At 40.8% G+C, this 21,066-nt stretch overlaps 1 protein-coding gene across 6 annotated transcripts in view; it reads left to right on the top strand.

The window, feature by feature from the left end:
• Nucleotides 1-21,066, top strand: part of APP (amyloid beta precursor protein) — a 285,398-nt gene that overhangs the window by 165,772 nt on the left and 98,560 nt on the right. For 2 of the 6 annotated variants that reach the window (XM_017956496.2, XM_017956495.2), the window contains exons 7-8: nt 5,881-6,048; nt 8,663-8,719. The exons of 2 other annotated variants lie outside the window; for them this stretch is intronic. In XM_017956496.2, coding sequence (XP_017811985.1) covers nt 5,881-6,048; nt 8,663-8,719 — 225 coding nt within the window. The remainder of the gene's footprint in view (nt 1-5,880; nt 6,049-8,662; nt 8,720-21,066) is intronic. 2 more of the 6 variants (XM_009202408.3, XM_017956497.2) reach the window with 1 other exon arrangement.

Genomic DNA, 21,066 nt, shown 5'->3' with positions numbered 1-21,066 from the left:
TTAGAAAATGGAATATAGTGTTGACACCAGCACAAATCTCAGCAAGGGCCTACCTTACAAAGATAAAATGCATAGAGTTTGATTAGGAGCAGATAACTTTACTTTGTGTTTCATAGACACCAGCATTTCAGTGTATTAAATGCCATTTTGTCTTGAAGAATGAGTAGAGTTTTTATAAAAGAAGGCATAATGCTTCCTTGCCAGTAGAATTCAGCTAAGTGAATATCAGAAAAGCTATTTGTGATCTTGAAAGTTTAAGAAATTCAACATGAATAAAGGATTGTGGTACGTTAGATATCCATGTAAGTCTTTGCCTGTGTTTCTATCTAACATTTCTCTTTAAGAAATATTCTTGCTTTTATTTTTCTGAACAAATTTTCTCCATTATTATCTGATATTTACTTTGAACAGAAAGGTAGATTGGAAATCAAAAAATAAGTTTGATTTAAAAAATGATTTCAAAATGTTAGTTTTCTTAGTATTTTACATTTTGAGAAGAGAATAAAGATGAGGCAGATAAAGAGGTTTTTGTTTTTCCTTAAATTTGTTTTTCTTTTCAACTTTATTTTTAATTGGCATAATAATTATATATGGTATACATTTTGAAGATACGGTTTTAATTTTCACAGGAATCCTATTTGGGTTTAGTTACATAAGGTCTAATTTTGCATCCTCTACATTTAGTGACTGATGTATATATTTCTACTGAGTGATAATAGTAATTAATGTGAAACAGGTTTTTTGCTGATGTTTTTAGAAGTTTCTGTAGATTAGGAAGGAAGAAATTATGCTCTTGAGAAAAATAGAAAATGTAAACATAAGCATTTGAACTCTCTCGAGATATTTTTATCTTCTGTGAAACTAGATGCGGCTTATTGAAGATGTGTTTCAGGTCTCAGTGCTCTAAAACTCTTCTAGTTGGTGAGCATCTTGATTGGTTAGATCTCTCATTAATACACCATTGCTAGAGAGGGATGTAAAGGAAATTTTCTCAACCTGATTATTTCCAAATCCTTCAATCTGTGAGTCAAGGAAAGAGACAAGGTTAGAATTCTTAGGCAAACTGAAAAATCAATATTCCTACATTATTGTTATTTGTGTTTTTCTTTTTTTGAGACTAAGTCTCACTCTGTCGCCCACGGTGTCGTGCAGTGGCGCTATTTTGGCCCACTGCAACCTACACTTCCCGGGTTCAAGTGATTCCAGTGCCTCAGCCTCCCGAGCAGCTGAGATTACATGTGCACGCCACCACACCCAGCTAATTTTTGTATTTTTAGTAGAGACAGGGTTTCACCAGGTTGGACACGTTGGTCTTGAACTCCTGACCTCAGGTGATCCACCCACCTCGACCTCCCAAAGTGCTGGGATTACAGGCGTGAGCCACCATGCCCGGCTTCCTATATTATTTTTTTAATGTGGGCTTTTTAAAATCTTTTCAGTAGCGAAGACTTGACACCAAACCAAATGTCCATCAATGATAGACTGGATTAAGAAAATGTGGCTTTGGGAGGCCGAGGCGGGCGGATCACGAGGTCAGGAGATCGAGATCATCCTGGCTAACACCGTGAAACCCCATCTCTACTAAAAAATATAAAAAAATTAGCCGGGCGCGGTGGCGGGCGCCTGTAGTCCCAGCTACTCAGGAGGCTGAGGCAGGAGAATGGCATGAACCCAGGAGGTGGAGCTTGCAGTGAGCGGAGATAGTGCCATTGCCCTGAAGCCTGGGCAACAGAGCGAGACTCCGTCTCAAAAAAAAACAAAAGAATTAATACAAAGAGACCCTGTATAGTCTTCACTCAGTACAGTATCACGTCTATGAAGTTGACGTTAATCCCTTAACACAGCTTTAACCTAAGTCTGTGCTGCTGCTTCTCCATGTTCACTTCTGAGACGCACTGGCCATTTTTTGTGTGCCTATTCATACTTTGTGTAAAAGTATTAGCATCATACTTGCCTGGTGCTGACCCTCCCCTCAGTCCCAGCTTCTCCCAGAGTAGGCTAAGATTCTCTTTTCTACCACATGGAAAATTGTTGTGGAATAATAAAGGGTTAGCAAAAAGGTCAGAGAAAACAAGCAGTTGTATTCCCTTTCCCCGTAGTAGAGTGGGAATATAATTATGAGTGATGGAGGATACATTATCCATTCCTTTCCCAGTCCTCTCTGAAATCAGCTTTACTGCTGTGGGAAGTTGATATTCTCATTATATCCCTGAAGGAAAGTGTTGGGAAGGGGAGGTGATGGAGACTCAGGGTTGCTGACAATTGGGAGAATTATAACGAGAAGCTCTTTTTCACCAGGAGAGGGGTTGCATGTTAAGAGAAGGCCTGTCTGCTCCTCCTCCATGTCAGCAGTTGAGAACCATCGGACAAGGTAGCTGTCTTTTAGAGATTCAGAAGTAACAAAGGCACACTGTCAGTCCTGTTCTTCCAGCCTCACATACGTCTTCTCCATACGTTATGTATTTGGCATTAAATTAACATACAGTGTTACACCCAATACACCCATTCCTGACCACATTATCTCAGAGAGCCTTTTGTATTTGCGTATTGTGGGATCTTTTGCTATTGCCCGTGATGCCCACTTGGACTCCACCAAGGCCGTGAAACTCTTGGGGGCCATTCAAAGTCAAGAGCACCAACTACCCCTAACAGGATTGGGAGAACCAAGCAACACTCCCCAAATAGGGGTTATCTCACTCTTCTTGGTCTTTATGAAGGGAAGGAGTTAAGACTCTTAAAGCTGGAGACTCCAGCAAGAGTTGTAGGCTCAACGTGTAGCTTATACTATTTACTTAATTAACATGTAAATGGATTTTGAGTTCTGAATGCTTGTTCTAGTTGATTGGGGCTCATTTGGCCTGGTTTCTACGAATTAGCTATAACAAACGGTTTCATAGTTGTTACAGAATGAGGCAGAAGAAAATAAAAATGAATGTGGCATTGTGTTTTACTAATGATATAGGAAAATGTTAATATAATGTCATTTAGGTTCTGGACTGGGGAGATTTTGCCTTTATCATAAGTAAGAAATTGTTGCGAGGTCACTCACAAGGGCGCATATTTATCATGAACCATCTCCTTCGATCATCATTCTTTTATCCCATTACTTGACTTGCACCCACCCAAAATTCTACCACTTGTATGTAATATGTAGACTCATAAAGACAAGGTTTGTGCATCTACAGAGCCATGATGTGCACTGTGAGGCCCGTGACACACATCTATAAGAAGACACATATTTGGTACTCTAAGACGATACTTTTTTTAAATGCCAAAATGTGAGGGTCAGCATAAATTGCCAAGGCACGGTGAATTTTGTTGCCAATGCTCCTGTGACTATGGGGTGAAGGGATTCTGTGCCTCCCTTGGTAGCAGTGGCCACAGTGCTTGCAATCCCAATGCCAATTCCCGGCGCAGTGCAGGCTTAGGAGGCACTGCTGCCTTGAAGTCTTGTTGGAATTAACACTGCCTGAGTAAGAGATTAATAATGTGTTTTGCTGTGTCTTAGAAACATTAAAGAGCATGTGGCATGAATACGTACACATTGGTAAAGGAAATACAGAGAAGGAAAGCAAAGTGTAGATGTTTGTTACAACTGAAGATAAGCTCTGGCAGCAGAGACCACTGCTGGCTATAGTTGATGGGGGTCCTCACATCTAGGCATGGCTTTGAGCTTCACAGTCCAGAAGCTGCTCTGTCAGTAACTTAGAGGGGATATGGCCCCTAGAACCAGTTCACTTTTAATAAATCAGGGTGCCAGTCCTTTAATTTTGGAAGATAAATAAAATTGCAAAGTAGATGGGATTCTTATGTCAACAAGTTGGCTAGTTTTCATCCTGCAAGACTATTGTATACAGAAAATCAAAGACATGCTTTGGGAACATGGACTTTGAAAGCAGCGGTACTGAGTGAGATGGCCTTAATGATGGATGATAACGAGGTTGATGCTTTTGTAACCATGTTTCCATCTGAAAACCACATGAAGAGAGCCAGGTCATCTTAGTGCTCTTTGCATGGGGCATTTCTCTTGCAGAGTGTTTGACGCCTTCTGGGCTTAGTGCTGACTGTCCCTCCTGTTGACATCATCATGATGGTAGCAACCTCTGGTTTTGCCAGGACTTTATTACATCTACTGAAAGAGCAACATGTGTAGGGAAGTAAAACAATAGTTAGTCCCCATTTGTATTGACATTGTGGATCCTTGTCTTTGATTGGCTAACTAGAATCAGTCTATTGAAGGACCAGTTGCAGTGACTCACGCCTGTAATCCCAGCACTTAGGGAGGCTGAAGTGGGCACATCACTTGAGGCCAGGAGTTCAAGACCAGCCTGACCAACCTGGTGAAACCCTGTCTCTACTAAAAATACAAAAAAATTAGCCAGGCTTGGTGGTACAGGGGTAATCCCAGCTGCTTGGGAGGCTGAGGCACAAGAATCACTTGAACTCAGGAGGTGGAGGTTGCAGTCAAGATTGTGCCACTGCACTCCAGCCTGGGCGACAGTGCAAGACCCTGTGTCAAAAAAAGAAAAAAAGAATCAGTCTGTTGACTATCCCTAACTTGGAAGTTCTGGGTGATGCATGGCTTTCATCTTTTAGAAAGATGGTTTTTCCTCTGTCATGTTAGTAAAACTAAGAAGACATCTGTGTGTGCTAAGGCATCAGCCTAGCAAGGACAGGGCACAAACCCAGAGGGAGAATTGGGCTGTTGTTTCACTTCCAGTGAAAATGGGATATACATGGGAGGTAGAATTACAAGTCTACTCAGGGTTGACTTTATACATGTAATTGGAGGGGTCACTGATTGACTTTGAGGTAATCGGGTGAGTGAAACCGATCTTGGGGAGGGTGGCAAGACATGTTGACAGGTAAGATATGTTTTAATTTACGTAAAACAGTGCATGGTGTGTATTAATAAGTTAGAGCTGGTTGACTATGTTTTATTGTTTGCAACATTACTGCCCAAGGGTCAGGTAAATATACAAAATATACAAATAATACAGATTTTTAATACATAAATTTCAATTAAGTAGCATAATTAAATAATATGTTGTTATAGTTGTACTTAATGCATATGTAATTAAATATATTCAAATACAAATTTTTAATATATAAATATCAATTAAATAGCAGAATTAATACATTGTTATAGATGTATTTCATGCATATGTAATTAAATTATTAAAATATATAATATAACATGTTAATATATATTTTAATATACAAATAAAATGGTCTTAAATTGGAGTTAAGACCATTTATATTGGTACATATTTTAATATGCAAATGAATGGTCTTAAGTTAGAGTTAATGTCATTGAGTATAAGTCACATTTACAGATATGACATACATTTCTAGATAAAGTCAATGAACAGACAGCCTCCAAAACCTGGAAAACATTCAAAATATATGCAATTAATTTTATACTTGAGTTAAGGCAGTCATTTGTTAAGGAAAGCAATCAGATGTTTGTGAGGGCTTAAACTTTCGCTTCATAACCAAAGCAGTTTCCTTACATGAAAGTTGACTTCTTAAAAGAGAAGTTTATTTTTTATAATGGAGAATTGTTTTGATGTGCAGACACCTTCCGTCATTTCATACTCATCTTAAAAGCAGCCAAATGATCTTTTCACCTTTGGCCAGAATCCTTTTATTACTACCGAGTCCTGCACTCATTAAACCAGATGAGAATGCATGCTCTGAGAAGTAAATCTCTAGTCCTGGTGGGCAGTTAAATTCCTCAGTAAATGTTTGGTAGATGCTGCCTAATAAACCCAGTCCAGGTTGCCACTGGGAGGATTAAAAGAAGTAAACGTGTGTACATGAACAGAGAGACAGTGCCTTTTCATGCTAAATGTGGTTCCCCACATCTCCTCTGATTAGAGGTGTGCTCTGAACAAGCCGAGACGGGGCCATGCCGAGCAATGATCTCCCGCTGGTACTTTGATGTGACTGAAGGGAAGTGTGCCCCATTCTTTTACGGCGGATGTGGCGGCAACCGGAACAACTTTGACACAGAAGAGTACTGCATGGCCGTGTGTGGCAGCGTCAGTAAGTGGACCCTTCTTCGAGCCTGGCCACCTTTCGTCTCTCTCGCCACTGACTCTGCTCTTTGTAACAGATTGGTTTTCCTGGTTCTTGGGAATGGGCCTGTTGCTACCACTAACCACATTTCTGTCCACTTCTCTAATTGCTCAGTCTCCTCAGTATGTTCAATCATGAGCACACCTCTCCGTCTTTCCCTAATAAAGCATGGCCATGGATGTGTTCTCTTCCTAGCTGTAGCAGATATGTCTTGCAATCCAGAGGGACTTTTGAGTGCTTCTCTTTTACACAAAGCTGAAGTGGCTGTTTTGTCTTCTGCAGCCAGCCGTTTCTGCAAATGCATACTTACGTGTTTGTCTGTGTACATACGTGTTCATGTTTATGCATGTGCACTACCTGTGCAGATACTGTCTACCAGTGGAAGCCTGGCTGATGCAGCTTGAGTTGCATTGATAAGGTGTATGGCTATGATGAATACCTTTAAGTTGGTTCATAACATGTCTTTTATTGTGCTGTTGAGGGAATGTGATTGGATTGAGCTCATGCATCTCAAATGCTGGAGGGTAGACATGCCCGTTTTGCCCCCTGAGCTCAGCACACAGACATTTGCCAGGTCAAACTTCTGCTTCTTCTCCTGAAAGTAAAAGAAAACTTTTGACTTAACGTGAGAAACTTTCAATGACATAAGGCTCAAGGAACATAATTTTCTTTCCTTCCTTTTTTTTTTTTTTTTTTAAAAGACGGAGTCTCATTCTGCTCAACAGGCTGGAGTGCAGTGGCGTGATCTCGGCTCACTGCAACCTCCGCCTCCCAGGTTCAAGTGATTCTCCTGCCTCAGCCTCCCCAGCAGCTAGGATTACAGGCACATGCCACTGTGCTCAGCTAATTTTTTGTTTTTTTCGTAGAGACAAGGTTTCACTATGTTGACCAGGCTGGTCTTGAACTCCTGACCTCAAGTGATCCACCTGCCTCGGCCACCCAAAGTGCCGAGATTACAGGCCTGAGCCACCGCTCCTGGCCAGAACATAATTTTCAAAGTCTTTCTCTTGAACATTAAGCTTTTCATAATTCTGGGGATAAAAATATGAAGTCATGATGACTTAAGTGCACAATGAAATTTTCCCCAAAGAGGTAATTCTCAGGAGGTCCAGTACCAGACATGAGACTTCCATGTCCTTAACAGACTTCCAAGTGAAATTCCCAATTGTGCTTATTTATTTCTTTATTGTTGTTCACGAGTAGGAAGTGTGAACTACTCAAGAAGTAATTAGTCAGCTCAACTTGATAACTAAAGACGAAACTCAGTAACTGTGCATTACTTTTTTGAGAGACTCCTGCCTTTTCTCCGCTGTGTTGCAAGGTGGCAGCCCCATTTCCTGCCTGAGATTCCTAGGGATTACATAAATTGTTTTCCAGCGAGATCATAGGATTAAGCAAAACAACAGAAGGACCTGCACCATTAATAACTCCACTGTAAAGGAGCTCAGGATCTAAGAGGAATCTAATGGAAAAGCTTCTGTTGGTCTCCTGCCATCGCCAGTGAATGAGATGACTGCTTCAGTCCCATGGGTGAACAGGTGTAGGAACTGGTAACCTCAAGAGTTGTTTTTTTTTTTTTTTTTTTTCTGGCTCTGATCGGATGATTGCAGCTTCTGGCTCAAATGACTCCCTTCTTCAGTTTCAAACAAAGCAGTCAATTAGGTCAGGTATTGCGAACACAATGGAGAATTCTGTTGCCTGCAGCCTTTGGAACAAAGGCCTTTTGTTACAGTGATTCTGACTGGTTTAGCGGCTGGGAGAGGTTTCCTGGCAGATTTGCAACTTTTTTCTCCCTTTCCCTGGGTGGATTCATTTTCTGAAATATCATGTATATTTTTTGGTAATAAGAAATTTATTTGGTTTTAGTTATTAGCAGTGATGAATTTACTTCAAGAGATTCAAATTATCTCTCCATCTCACCCCAGTACTGCCATCCCTTCCCCTAACACTCTCTCCCTTTGATCAGTTTGGTCTGGGAGCGAGCAGTGGGCACCTGTCCAGGTTGGATGGAGGTGTCCTGGGTGGCACACACTTCGCTGAGGGTTTTGCAAAAGGTAGATGCTCCCAACAGAGAGGTATTAGATAAGGCTAGCTATACCTGATTTTAGAGGGGATAGGTGACAGAATAATGTATGAAGAAAGCAAAGGCTGAAGATCAGTTAGATGGGTGGACAAGAATAAATAGAGAGTATAAGTCTCAGCAAACAGCCAGAGCTGAGAGCCACATGCTGTTCTGTGAATGAGTGAAATAAATGGAGTTTTTGTGAAAAAATGCATCGAAGGGAATTGGGGATATTTGGCACAAAAGAAGGAGCAAGAAATCCTCTTCTGTTAAGAAACCTGTTGTTACTTGGATATACGTATTATCAGAGACAAGATATCCGGCATTCTCAAATGTTAACTTCTTGCAAAAATAGATCTTACGTTAATATGTTCATTTTGGTTTTGTTGGAGAGATCAAACCTAAGGAGTGATTTTGTTTGTTAGGTTGTTTTTTTGTCAGTGGACTCTTGTGCGTTTCAGCCATCATTCCCATGTTTCTCTTTTTGTTTTTAGTTATGTTCTCTTATTTTTTCCATAGTGTCCCAAAGTTTACGCAAGACTACCCGGGAACCTCTTACCCAAGATCCTGTTAAACGTACGTTGTCATTGTCATTCACCTGAGGGAAGGGAAGAGGGGAGGAGGATGCTGCTTGGTTCACATAACTCCAGCATCATCACCTTCTTTGCATGGTTTTGTATTTCTTGAACACCTGTCTTAGTAAAATGTTTCTTCCCATTACCTTGCTTATAATTACATCTCATTTTGCCAGACAGCTTGAGATGTCGGACTAAGAATATCATTGACCAAGTTTCTTCTGTTTCTGACCAATTTCCTTTTTATTTAGTCCAGTTTTATTGAATATTATAGGGACAACATCATTGTATTGTATTTGCCATTAACTATTTTATTTCCTAAAAGCTATCAGTGTAACTGAGAGCAGGCTCAGCTTCTTACTGCTTGCAGAACCAAAGAACAAGGGCTAGGTGCAGTGGAAGGAAAGTGACTTTACTTTGCAAAACTAGCAGTGGGGAAATGGTCCAGGCTCTTGCCTTAAAGCAACCATCTCAAATTTTGGATTAAAAAACAAAGGCTTAAAAAGGGAAGCTTGGAATGCAGGGCATGAAGGAGGGGTGAGGAGGTGCTGCTATACGGGACTTGTTCCAAAGACTTGAGTTATTATCCAGTTCGGTAAGTGGGCTGGTGCATCCCAGGCACAATCGGGTTGTAAATTAACTGCAGCCTTGAGGTGATCTCCTGATGAGGGAGAATTCTGCAGGTGCCTAAGTCAGTCAGTGGAACTTCTAAGCAAGCATTAATAATTGTAATAAGAATTATAAGCGTAATTAGATAAGAGAAGCGCTGTGCCGGGAGTGCCTGGTGGGAAGAAAGAGAGCAAAGGTTACCATTTCATTAGTAAAACTGGAAGGAAAAGAAAGGAAGAAAGAAAGATCTTTAAAATAGAGTACTCAGTTACATCAAGATGCCATGATTTAACAAGAGACTATAATACATGAGTAACTTGTTTCCTCAGAAAAAATACTTAATATTCATGTATTATAGTACATGGACTAATTTGTACGCACAGATTTCAATTATTTGTGTTGTAAGACCCGGTTTCAACTTCATGAAGGGTCACTTTTAGACATTAGGAACCCCTCTTTCTCCTCTCCCGGAAGACACAGTGGTAGGTTAGAGGTTCTCAACTTCTGACTAGGAAGTAGAGAAAGAGCCTCCTATAAAGAAATGCATTGTCCTGTCACTGCAGGCCTTTAGTGTCTTATGTTTTGTTTTTATTTCAGTTGTACCATCAGACTAACTTAGTTTTAAAACGTGATTTTAGTATTCATATTTGAATTTGGATTCCATCCAGAAATAGATTTATCCAGTGTTAGCTTAGGGATGATCTATACCATTTATGCTTATGATTGCTGGAAGAAGAGACACAATTTCAGTTGTAGCTTAGATATTTTATAATTAAAATTAGCATTTATGTACATTATCCTGAAAAAAAAAAAGAAAACCCTCATCTCAAAATTGATGAAGCCAGTTATCTTTTTCAAAGATGATAAATTATAGACGGGTGATTATGTATTTTAAAAAAGATTGCATCCTAAACTGGAAAGCTTTTTAATGGCCTCCATAAAATATTCAGAATAATTCACGTTATGTATGACTTTTGAAGGATGTGGTTTGTACTGCTGCAATGTACACATTTCTTTTGCTATTGTGAAAAAAGGGTTTTTCTCTAAAAACAGTGTAAGTACAGCGAGTGGGTTGACACAGACTAGGAAAAAGCTCTAGCTCGTGCACTGTAGTATTGATAATACATAGGTACGCATGGTAAGTTGTATTGTACCAAGCATTTTCACAGATCATTTATTTTTCTTCAGAACACTTTGTGGGCGTTTTCCTCATTCTTTTTGTACATATGAGAAAAAATGAGGCTTCAAGAGCCTAGTGACTTGTCCCAAGCCATCGAACATGGCAGGACCAGGCTTGAAACCCAAATGACATTTTGGCTGCACTCCACACCAAATGGCTAAGCATTTGGTTCTGACATTGTATTGCAGGTTGGTAAAATCACATTTGCGATTCAGAAGCACATTTTAAGAATACAGAAAACAGTGAAAAGAGGATGAAGAATGTTAGCGTTTTTTCCTAAATGCCATGAATATAGCACGCATCAGTAAATCAAATGTCTTTCCCATTCTTTTACAAAACAGTGATTATTTTTCTCTTAAGTTTCATTTTAGCATTTATAAGAATTCTATTTTTCCATTTTTAATAACTGATGGAAACAAGCATCATTGTTGGATAAATTTATTTTCATGCAGTACATGTAACTACCACTTTCATCATCCACTGTTCCAGATACTGAAAGTCTCTTTTGTAATTTTCTCCTTCCCGGTAATTTTCTTCATCTACTTGCAGTGTGTTTGGGATCCTGACACCTTTCCATTCTAGGAAGATGAAGTGATTTGGGCAGCTATATTTTCTTGTCTACCTACAGAGACTATTCAATCACAGCAAGTGAGGGGTTTAGCAGCACTAGTACCAACAGACAAGGAAGAAAACATATAATTTCTAGTTATTTATAGCCTGTGCAGCTATGTGGTCTTATTTATAGCAAACTGCACATTTGATTTGAAAAAGTCATGGTCATCTGGAGGTCAGATGCAGATGGCAGACTCAATTCAGAGCAAAGGAGCTGAACTAGAAGGTAAGCAAGCCTGTTAGACTGGGCACCTGGACTTGACTTTGCTCCTTCATCAATCTAGGGCTAATTGGGTGATATTTCTGCACAAAGGTGGTTGGTTTTACAGGTTGCTCAGTCTAAGCTGCTTCTAGGCAAATAATAAATGTGAAAGGAGATAGAAAAAGCTCTTCAGTTGAACTGATGTAAGATTACACTTAGGGAGAAAATGTATGATGGTCTGCATTATAAAAACAAGATTTGCCACAAATCAAGCATTTCTAGGTTTCAAACTTTGGTCATAAAAACCGATTTTGAGCATTGCAATTTTAGGGACATATTTTATTGTTGTTGTTATTGTAAATGAAAATCTAAACCACAAATAAAAGGCTGAGAGCTTTCATTTTATTCATGAACATAGGAATTCAAATCATTAAAAAAAATCCTTTCTCATTTGGGATAAAGAGTCTTATGAGAGCTGAGTTAATTTCTGACATTAGTTTTGCACTTGCCCATTTGGGTTTAGGACAGTGCAAAAGTTTAACATTTGATCTTCAAAATGTAGTATTTGTAAACAATACAATTATATAAATATTTGTTGATTCATTTATATTTCAAATATGAGAGTGTGACTATTTTTTCTAGTGTTGTCTCCATCAGATTGGTTCCCAAAAGGCAAACAGACCAACTTCTTAATGGCATTTAATCTCTCAAAGAGCATCATGCTGATTTTCAGTCAGCAGATTGCACCCTGTGATCTGGCCAAAGTGTGACCCATCTCTGGCTCCTTCATTTGCACTGACATGTGGTACAAACAACTAAACCAAGGTTCTTCAACCACAGCACTATTGACATTTTGATCCAGATAATTATTTTAGGAGTCTGTCCTATGCATACAGAGCGTTTAGCAGCATCCCTGACCCCTACCCACTAAATGCCATTAACACAACTCCAGCTGTGATAACTAAAAATGTCTCTAGACTTTGCTAAATGTGCCCGGGGGAATCACATTCTGGTTGAGAATCCTGTTCTGGAGTAGTAGTTTCCCCACATCTGACTCAGAGATAGAACTATCCTGGTGTAAACAGGTGTACTTTCCACAAATTTGGGGGCGTGTTGAAATATTAGAATGTCAGTATCCTCCAATTCTCGACAGATGTTTGAAATTGAATTTGTTAGACTATTGTCCAAGCTCTCAATATTTGCAAGGTAAGGTGGAAGTTGCTCTTGCTGTTCTGACTATAGTATTGAAGATCTTGTAGTTTTTCTGCTCGAATGTAAGCTACTGTGGCAGCAGAAGAGAAACCAGCAAACCCCTTAATTGGAAGTCCATGGTTCACCTATGCACCACCGTTTCTCCTGTCTGTTTCATCTTAGTTTCCTAGAATCCCAGGATATGCCGGAGCATAACCATCTGTAGAGATGCCCTATAGTTTTGCTACACAGGTTATTTGTACTTCAGGATTATGTTTATGGCCTTAGGGTGTGTACAGAGGTATAGATCTGACCCCATGCAGGATTGAGGGAGGGAAAAATGTTGATTTCTAGGCACATCAGAATGGTCCAGATGACATGAAACAGACTGGTACACTTCCAGAGAATATGAAAAGAATTGGAACTTAACAAGTCAGGCCCCAAGTTCCGTCCCCAAGAACCATCCCCAAGTTCCATCCCCAAGAACCATTCCCAAGTTCCAAGTTTGTTGCTTCAGAAGCTCATAATTTGCAAATTGTAGATAACTCACCATGCAGCCTTTGAATGGAATATGCCACCTTAACCCCAGGGTCGTTGTAAAGACAGGAGCCATAAGACGGAAGTCTGAATGCCTAGGCCATTTAATCTTTGGCCAAATTCGAACTATTGTTCTTAATCACAGTATTCTTGTTCTTTTCACTGTGCAGTAGCAAATATTAGTTCCCATTAGTACATTCTGCAATACCATTGGAACTAAAACTGCCAAATTAGATTGGGCAACCTGGGCTTACACTTTGCTTCCCAACCAACCTAGGGAGGGAGAACAATTAAAGCATTAAAAGATGTGATGGTGAATTAAACTATATGTCACGTCATTGCCAGTAAATTCTATCAGATTAACAAGTGTGAAAAGCCAAATCTTTGGTATCTGGAAATGCTTAGATGAGAAAAATGATTTTTTCCTCAAAGCCATAATAATTAGAGATGACCCTAAAATTTAAAGGAACTGGATTGCTTAGCAGCTCAGCATTTTTTTTTTTTTTGAGACGGTCTGTCACCCAGGCTGGAGTACAGTGGCACGATCTCGGCTCACAGCAAGCTCTGCCTCCCGGGTTCACGCCATTCTCCTGCCTCAGCCTCCCGAGTAGCTGGGACTACAGGCGCCCACCACTGCGCCTGGCTAATTTTTTGAAGTTTTAGTAGAGACAGGGTTTCACTGTGTTAGCCAGGATGGTCTCGATCTCCTGACCTCGTGATCCGCCCGCCTCGGCCTCCCAAAGTGCTGGGATTACAGGCGTGAGCCACCGCGCCCGGCCCAGCTCAGCATTTTTTAAAAAGAAGGGCCATTTACTTTGAATACAGGTTAAATATCTCTTCTCTAAAATGCTTGGGACCAGAGGTGCTTCAGATTTTGGATTTGGGAATGTTGATGTATTCATGATGAGATAACATGAAATTCATTTATGTTTCATGTACACCTTGTACAAAAGTCTGAAGGTAATTTTATACTTTTTTTTTTTTTTTTTTTTTTGAGACAGTCTCACTCTGTTGCCCAGGCTGGAGTACAGTGGCATGAACTTGGCTCACTGCAACCTCTGCCTCCTAGGTTCGAGATGCCCCTGCCTCAGCCTCTCAGGGGAAGCTGTAATCACAGGCACCTGCCACCACACACAGCTAATTTTTGTGTTTTTTAGTAGAGATAGGATTTCACCATGTTGGCCAGGCTGGTCTTGAACTCCCGACCTGAAGTGATCCACCAGCCTCGGCGTCCCAAAGTACTTTGATTACAGGCATGAGCCACCATGCTTGGCCTTATACAGTATTTTTGCTAATTTTGTTCATGAAACAAAGTTTGTGTACATTGCACTGTGAGAGAACAAAGGTGTTGCTGCTCAAAAAAGATCAGATTTTGGAGCATTTAGGATTTTCAGATTAGGGATGTTCTACCTGTGGTAAAAGAATGCTCGTTATTTATGTGGTCTGTTGTTTAGCTATTTGCCAGAAGAGGGTAAGTAGATAGTTTAATAAAGCGGTCAGCAAATATTTTTCATACAAGGCCAGATTATAGATTTTAGGCTTTGTAGGTCATGAAGTTTGTCATAACTGCTTAACTCTGCAGTGGTAGCATGAAAGCAACAATAGACAATAAGTAAACAAATACACAAGGATGTGTTCCAATAATACTACTTTTATAAAGGTAGCCAGTAGCCAGGTGCAGTGGCTCACGCCTGTAATCCCAGCAGTTTGGGAGGCCGAGGCAGGCAGATCACCTGAGGTCAGGAGTTTGAGACCAGCCTCGCCAACATGGTAAAACCCCATCTCTACTAAAAATACAAAAATTAGTGGATGTGGTGATGCGCGCCTGTAATCCCAGCTACTCGGGAGGCTGAGGCAGGAGAATCACTTGAACTCAGGAGGCGGAGGTTGCAGTGAACCGAGATCGCATCATTGCACTCCAGCCTGGGGGACAAGAGCGAGACTCCATCTCAAGGAAAAAGAAAAAAAAAATGTAGCCAGCAAGCCGATCCTTGGTTTAATACAACAGGTTTTTTAATTTTAATTTTAATTTTTTTTCCAATAGCTTTGGGGGTACAAGTGGCTTTCGGTTACGTGGATGAAGTGTATGATGGTGATGTCTGAGAGTTTAGTGTCCCCATTAACTGAGTAGTGTACATTGTACCCAATATGTAGTTTTTTATCCCTCACCTCCTTCCCACTCTCCCTCATTCTGAGTCTCCAATGTCCATTATGCTACTCTGCATGCCTTTGCATAATCATAGCTTAGCTCCCAATTTATAAGTGAATACGTACTGTGTTTCCATTCCTGATTACTTCACTTAGAATAATGGCCTCCAGCGCCATCCAAATTGCTGCAAAAGACTTTTATTTTGTGATTTTTGTGGCCCAGTAGTATTCCATGGAGTATATATACCACATTTTCTTTATCACTCATTGGGCGATGGGCCCTTAGGTTGGTTCCATATCTTTGCAATTGTGAACTGTGCAGCAGTTATTTTGGAGTCCAGGGTGTGCTAGGCCAGGTATTTTGAGGGACACCAGCAAAGGAATCTGAGTACTGGCTTTCAATAACTTGATAATTTTATTGATGAAATGAGACCCAGATATGTCATAGAAATAAATAACAATATAAAGTAAAATATACAAGTGTAGGAGAAGATTGCTCTGGAAGTCTGGGGTAAAATGAAATCAACTTTATCCTTAAGACCTCCATAGAGGTTAACAGTTCCATCTGCTTTTACTGCTACTATTTATATGAAAGTGGACAATATTGAAGATTGTGACTTTTTGAACTCATCTATTGAGTGTTGAGCAGCTATGACAGATTATTTCTTTATGTGCCTCCATTAATGAAGTCAAGAATAGCTTCTGACAAATTGACAAAAAACAATACCCTAAGGTTAACCCATTCTGAATACCAGTTATTATTGCTATTGCTTCACGTGTATTTTTTAGATTCAGACTTGAGGTTGCTTTTAAGTTTTAGTGTGTGGTGCTGAATAGAGAATAGATGTTAATAAAAAATAACGCCAGCATTCATTCTTTCACATTCAGTTCATATATTTGAAAAAATTCCCATGTCAGTATGTGTCCATGGACATAAAAAAGAAATGTAGCTTGACTAGAGTAAACACATCATAGATTACATTTTTATTACCTTGTGTCCACACGTTGCATTGATAGTGTTCTCCACCAACTATGATTGCACTGGCTGTAAAATTATAATACAAAGGCATATTAGGGGGAGAATGCCTTTGTTTCTTCTTGTTGTTGTTGTTACTTTGTTTTTAAAAGAGTCTGATATTACACCGGAGGATCACAAACTGTATTTTCTTGTTATAAATGGCTCTTCTATCTTGGACTTAGTGGGTAGGATAAATATTTGAATTTAGAATGCGTTAGGAGTTTTAGCTATTTTGAAATTAGAAAAATGGAGAGACACTTTTTTTTTAAGTTGGGGTGGCACTCGGAAAGCTCTACCATGTTTCAAGATTAAATTTTCACATAAACGCTAACAGGTTTCTATTTCACCCATATATAAATGATCCCCCTTGTCTCCTCTCCTAAATTATAGCCATCTCAAGTGACAACCTTGCTAGGTCTGTATCAAATAGCATTTTCAATGATAAGGCAATGATTTATATAGGTCTTAATTTGTTTTAATCTTCTGTTATCAGTGCTATAGAGATAAATTGCTTTTCTGCTGATGAAAGGAGACTAAACCAATTTTCTTGTTAGAATCTAACATTAATATATCGACTGAATGCCATTCATAAGCCTTTGTTTAGGGAAGCATTGGGCCTTCTGGCCTGTTGGAGGTGGCCATGGTCATTGCTGTTTGAAGGTGGGTTGTTTTCTCTTTTGTGTCCTGAGCCCATTGTGACTGTAAAACTGTGTGTCACCCCAGAGACTGAGGAAACAAATGAATATCAAAATGTTAGGGGCAATCTTTCCCAGTGTCTTTAATTTTGACCCCACATTCTTGTTTGAATGTGAAATACCACATTAGTATGAATATGAAAGGGAGTACTCTGCAGCGATTATAAAATCGGAACTAAAATGAAGTAAATCGGTGCGTGTGTAGTTCAACTTAATAGATTATCTTCTAAGGAGTCTTCAGACAGGCTAGGAGAGTGATTTCTGCCTCGTCCTGAAGATGTTAGCAGGTTTCACCCTGTTCTGAAGTAACTTCCCTTCAAATGGTAACAATTTTCTCAGAGGAAGCACAGGTTTGGAAATGTTTCATTGCTGTTTGGCGCCAGTGATGGAGGAGCATTTTGTGACAGGAACGTTGCATGCCGCATCAGCGTTCATGAATAAACTGAAAGCTAACCTGCCATTTTACTTCGCCCCAGAAAACAGAGCTCTGGCAGGTATTGAGAATAGATTACAGTGTGAAGTGGCAGTATTGTGACAAGCATCCATGTATCAGTATTAAAATCGAAAGGAGCCCTCACGCACATGTGGAAGCAGTTTCTCCCGTTTTCATACTCAGTTCCCTGAGGTAACAGCATTTTGGTGTGAGAGAAAGAAGGGAATCTGACCATTCTCGTGTGGGAAGGGGGCTGAGGACAACAACTTCCTATGACAGCCACCCTGCTCCAAGCCACCGTCATCTTCATCTTTGTCTTCTTTTTTTTTTTTTCTTGAGACAGAGTTTCGCCCAGGCTGGAGTACAGTGGCACAATGTTGGCTCACTACAACCTCCGCCTCCCTGGTTCAAGTGATTCTCCTGCCTCAGCCTCTCGAGTGGCTGGGATTACAGGCGCCGCCACCATGCCCAGCTAATTGTAGTATTGTTAGTAGAGATAAGGTTGCTCCATGTTGGTCAGGCTGGTCTCAAACTCCCGACCTCAGGTGATCCGCCCACCTCAGCCTCCTGAAGTGCTGGGATTACAGGCGTGAGCCACTGCGCCCAGCCTGTCTTCTCCTCTTAAAAGATCTTCCTTCTGCTGTTGTCCCACAGCAGCCAGAGTGATCCTTCAACAAAACACCCCATCACATATACTCCCCCTCAAACAGCCCACGCTGGTCCTTCAGAATCCTTACTGTGGCTTCAAGGCTGTACATAATATCCCCCATTTCTTCCCTGCCTCTCCCACTACCTCTCTTGCTTCTTCAGCTCTGGCCATGCGGGTCTTGTGGAATTTGCCAGCCAGCCTCAGCTATTAGGGCTCCCAGGCTAGTTTTGTCATCTGCCTGCCAAGTTCTTCCAGCAGCCAGCTGGGAAGATCTGAATGTCACCTCCTCACTTCAGACTCTACCTGGTTGTTTACTTACTGCGGTCTACCTTTCCCCTCTCCCCTCAGCTCTCCCAGTCCTTCTGAACTCTGCTCTATTTTTCTTTTTCCTCTTTTTCTCCATAATACAAATCACATATTAACAATATGACTTACTGGCTTTTTAAAAAGTCTTGCAGTAATTGTTTCTGTCCCGAGAATATAATGTCACCAGGACCAGGGCCTTCATGTTTTCTCAATGGTTTCTCCCATGTGCCTCACATATAGTAAGGGCTATAATGTTGGCAGGCTGGAGAAATAAAAGAATGAACAGGCTCACTAAAGGCAGGATAGTTTGTCCACGTCAGAGCTGCTGTCTCAGCCGCTTTGATACCTCTGACTTCCCACTGTGGCATAGAATAAGGATGTGGCTTATGCTGAAGGCGTAAGTCATCCAGAATACCACTGTATATTTGGAAGCAAATGTTCACCTTGAAGCAGTAATGCACTGGGAATTGGAACTGCTTGTGCGTTAGATTTTTTCATTTGTTATGAGTGTTTAGATACACATGATCACTATTAAAAGGAAGGGAGGTAATAGCCTACCATGGCCTACAAGGCTCTTTAGGAGACTAAAATAAAATAAATACAAAGGTCATTTAAAAAGTTAAAAGCGGCCGGGCGCGGTGGCTCAAGCCTGTAATCCCAGCACTTTGGGAGGCCGAGACGGGCGGATCACAAGGTCAGGAGATCGAGACCATCCTGGCTAACACGGCGAAACCCCGTCTCTACTAAAAACACAAAAAATTAGCCGGGCGAGGTGGCGGCGCCTGTAGTCCCAGCTACTCGGGAGGCTGAGGCAGGAGAATGGCGGGAACCCGGGAGGCGGAGCTTGCAGTGAGCTGAGATCCGGCCACTGCACTCCAGCCGAGACGACAGATCAAAAAAAAAAAAAAAAAAAAAAAATTAAAAGCTTATGCATGTGATGTTGGTAGTGCTGCTAACAACGAGCATCTAGAGGTCAAAACCTAGAGCTAAGGATATTGAACCCTGAGTTTTGTCTCATTTTAAGTCTAGTTTTCCACGGAAAGGGGAACATACCCAGCCAGCTTGCTTGCAGAAGGCATGAGTGACCAGGTTGGCGGAGGGGCCTAAGGCCAGAACGTCCTCCGTATTCCATCCTCCATATTCCAGCACTGTGGGCTCTTTTCACTTGATCCCTGCTTTATGACCCAACTTCTGTTGAAGATCATTTGCCAGATAGTGTTCGGGGCAGCTGTTTCATAGAAAACAAGCCAACCAACATCGTAACAAAGCATATGTTGTTTAGCCAAGTTGTGTTGCTCATTAACAAAACAAAACAACAAAAACCCTTTCCAGTGCCCCAGCATGTGGATGGATTAGCCCTTTACTGCCCTAAAAATTAGCTTTACAGCCCTTTTATGGTTTACCCAATCTTAAGAAACTTTATTTGTGTGTGTTTAGGGATGCGAATAAGTAACTACACAATAAAATAGGGTAATTTTTTTTTCCCATGTATTAAACGAGAACACATAGAAGATGCCTAGCATGGAGGACTCTGATGAAAAGAGGCTGTTATCATTTGACCAACATGGAAATCCTAGCCTGTAGTTAGTTAGTTAGTTTGTTGGTTTTTTGAGACAGAGTTCTGCTCTTGTTGCCCAGGCTAGAGTGCAGTGGTGCGATCTCAGCTCACCACAACCTCCACCTCCCAGGTTCAAGTGATTCTCCTGCCTCAGCCTCCCGAGTAGCTGGGATTACAGGCGTGCACCACCAAGCCTGGCTAATTTTTTTTTTTTTTTTTTTTTTTAAGTAGAGACAGGGTTTCTCTGTGTTAATCAGGCAGGTCTCAAACTTCCAACCTCAGGTGATCCGCCCACCTTGGCCTCCCAAAGTGCTGGGATTACAGGCATGAGCCACCGCACCGGGCCAAAATCCTAGCCTTTATCAGAGGTTCTGTGGAACCTCAGAGGTCTGTGAGCAGGATGAACTGCTCTATGGTAGTTTAAAATGCAGAACAGAAATAAACCCTCCTAAAGCCAGTTTGTTTCCACTTTCTAAGTGGTGACAGTGACCTGTATTTTAAGTACCTTAAATATGTCAGTGACCTGCTAATACACAGCTTCCTGTTCCCTCTGTGTCCTGTGATGTCCTGTGACATCCTGACATTCCTTGAGCCCCACTCCCTTCCCAAAAGGAAGTACCTTGATGGGTGAGGACATAGGGCACACGTGTCTCTGGCCTTCTGTGGACGTAATCACAAAATGGTAGTCAGTCCTATGAATTTAATCTCTTTAGGACATAAGGATATTCACGAAATAGAAGGTGAGCTCTCTGGACATACTCCACCGTAAAATTGCTCTCTCCTTCCTCCTCAGCAGCTGCAGAGCAGTAGGTCATAAACTATTAAATTCGTTTAACAATATCAGCATATGTTATCCTTCTCCGCTTGACTAGACAGTAATCTGGTTTGCTGGTTGGTATGAATAGAGGATAATTTCACACTAATTGAGATGGGGGATTATATGAATGGCTGAAAATTTGAGTTACAGATTAAAAGAGACACAACTTCCTCAACTATGGGAAGTAACTGGACCGTTAACAAACATTTAACTTGAAGAGAAATTGTATTGCTCAGGATTCTCCAGAGAAACAGGACCAATAGGGTATATACGTATAGGAAGAGATTGATTATGCAGAATTGGCTCACACAACGATTATGGAGGCTAAGTTCCATGATCTGTTATCTGCAAGTTGGAGACCCAGGAGAGCTGGTGGATGACTTAGTCCAAATC

Source organism: Papio anubis, chromosome 4 (genome assembly GCF_008728515.1).
Source record: "Papio anubis isolate 15944 chromosome 4, Panubis1.0, whole genome shotgun sequence".
NCBI classification, from domain to species: domain Eukaryota; kingdom Metazoa; phylum Chordata; class Mammalia; order Primates; family Cercopithecidae; genus Papio; species Papio anubis.
Note: the sequence above shows the minus strand (reverse complement) of the source record. Positions and strands in the feature narration are given on the sequence as shown.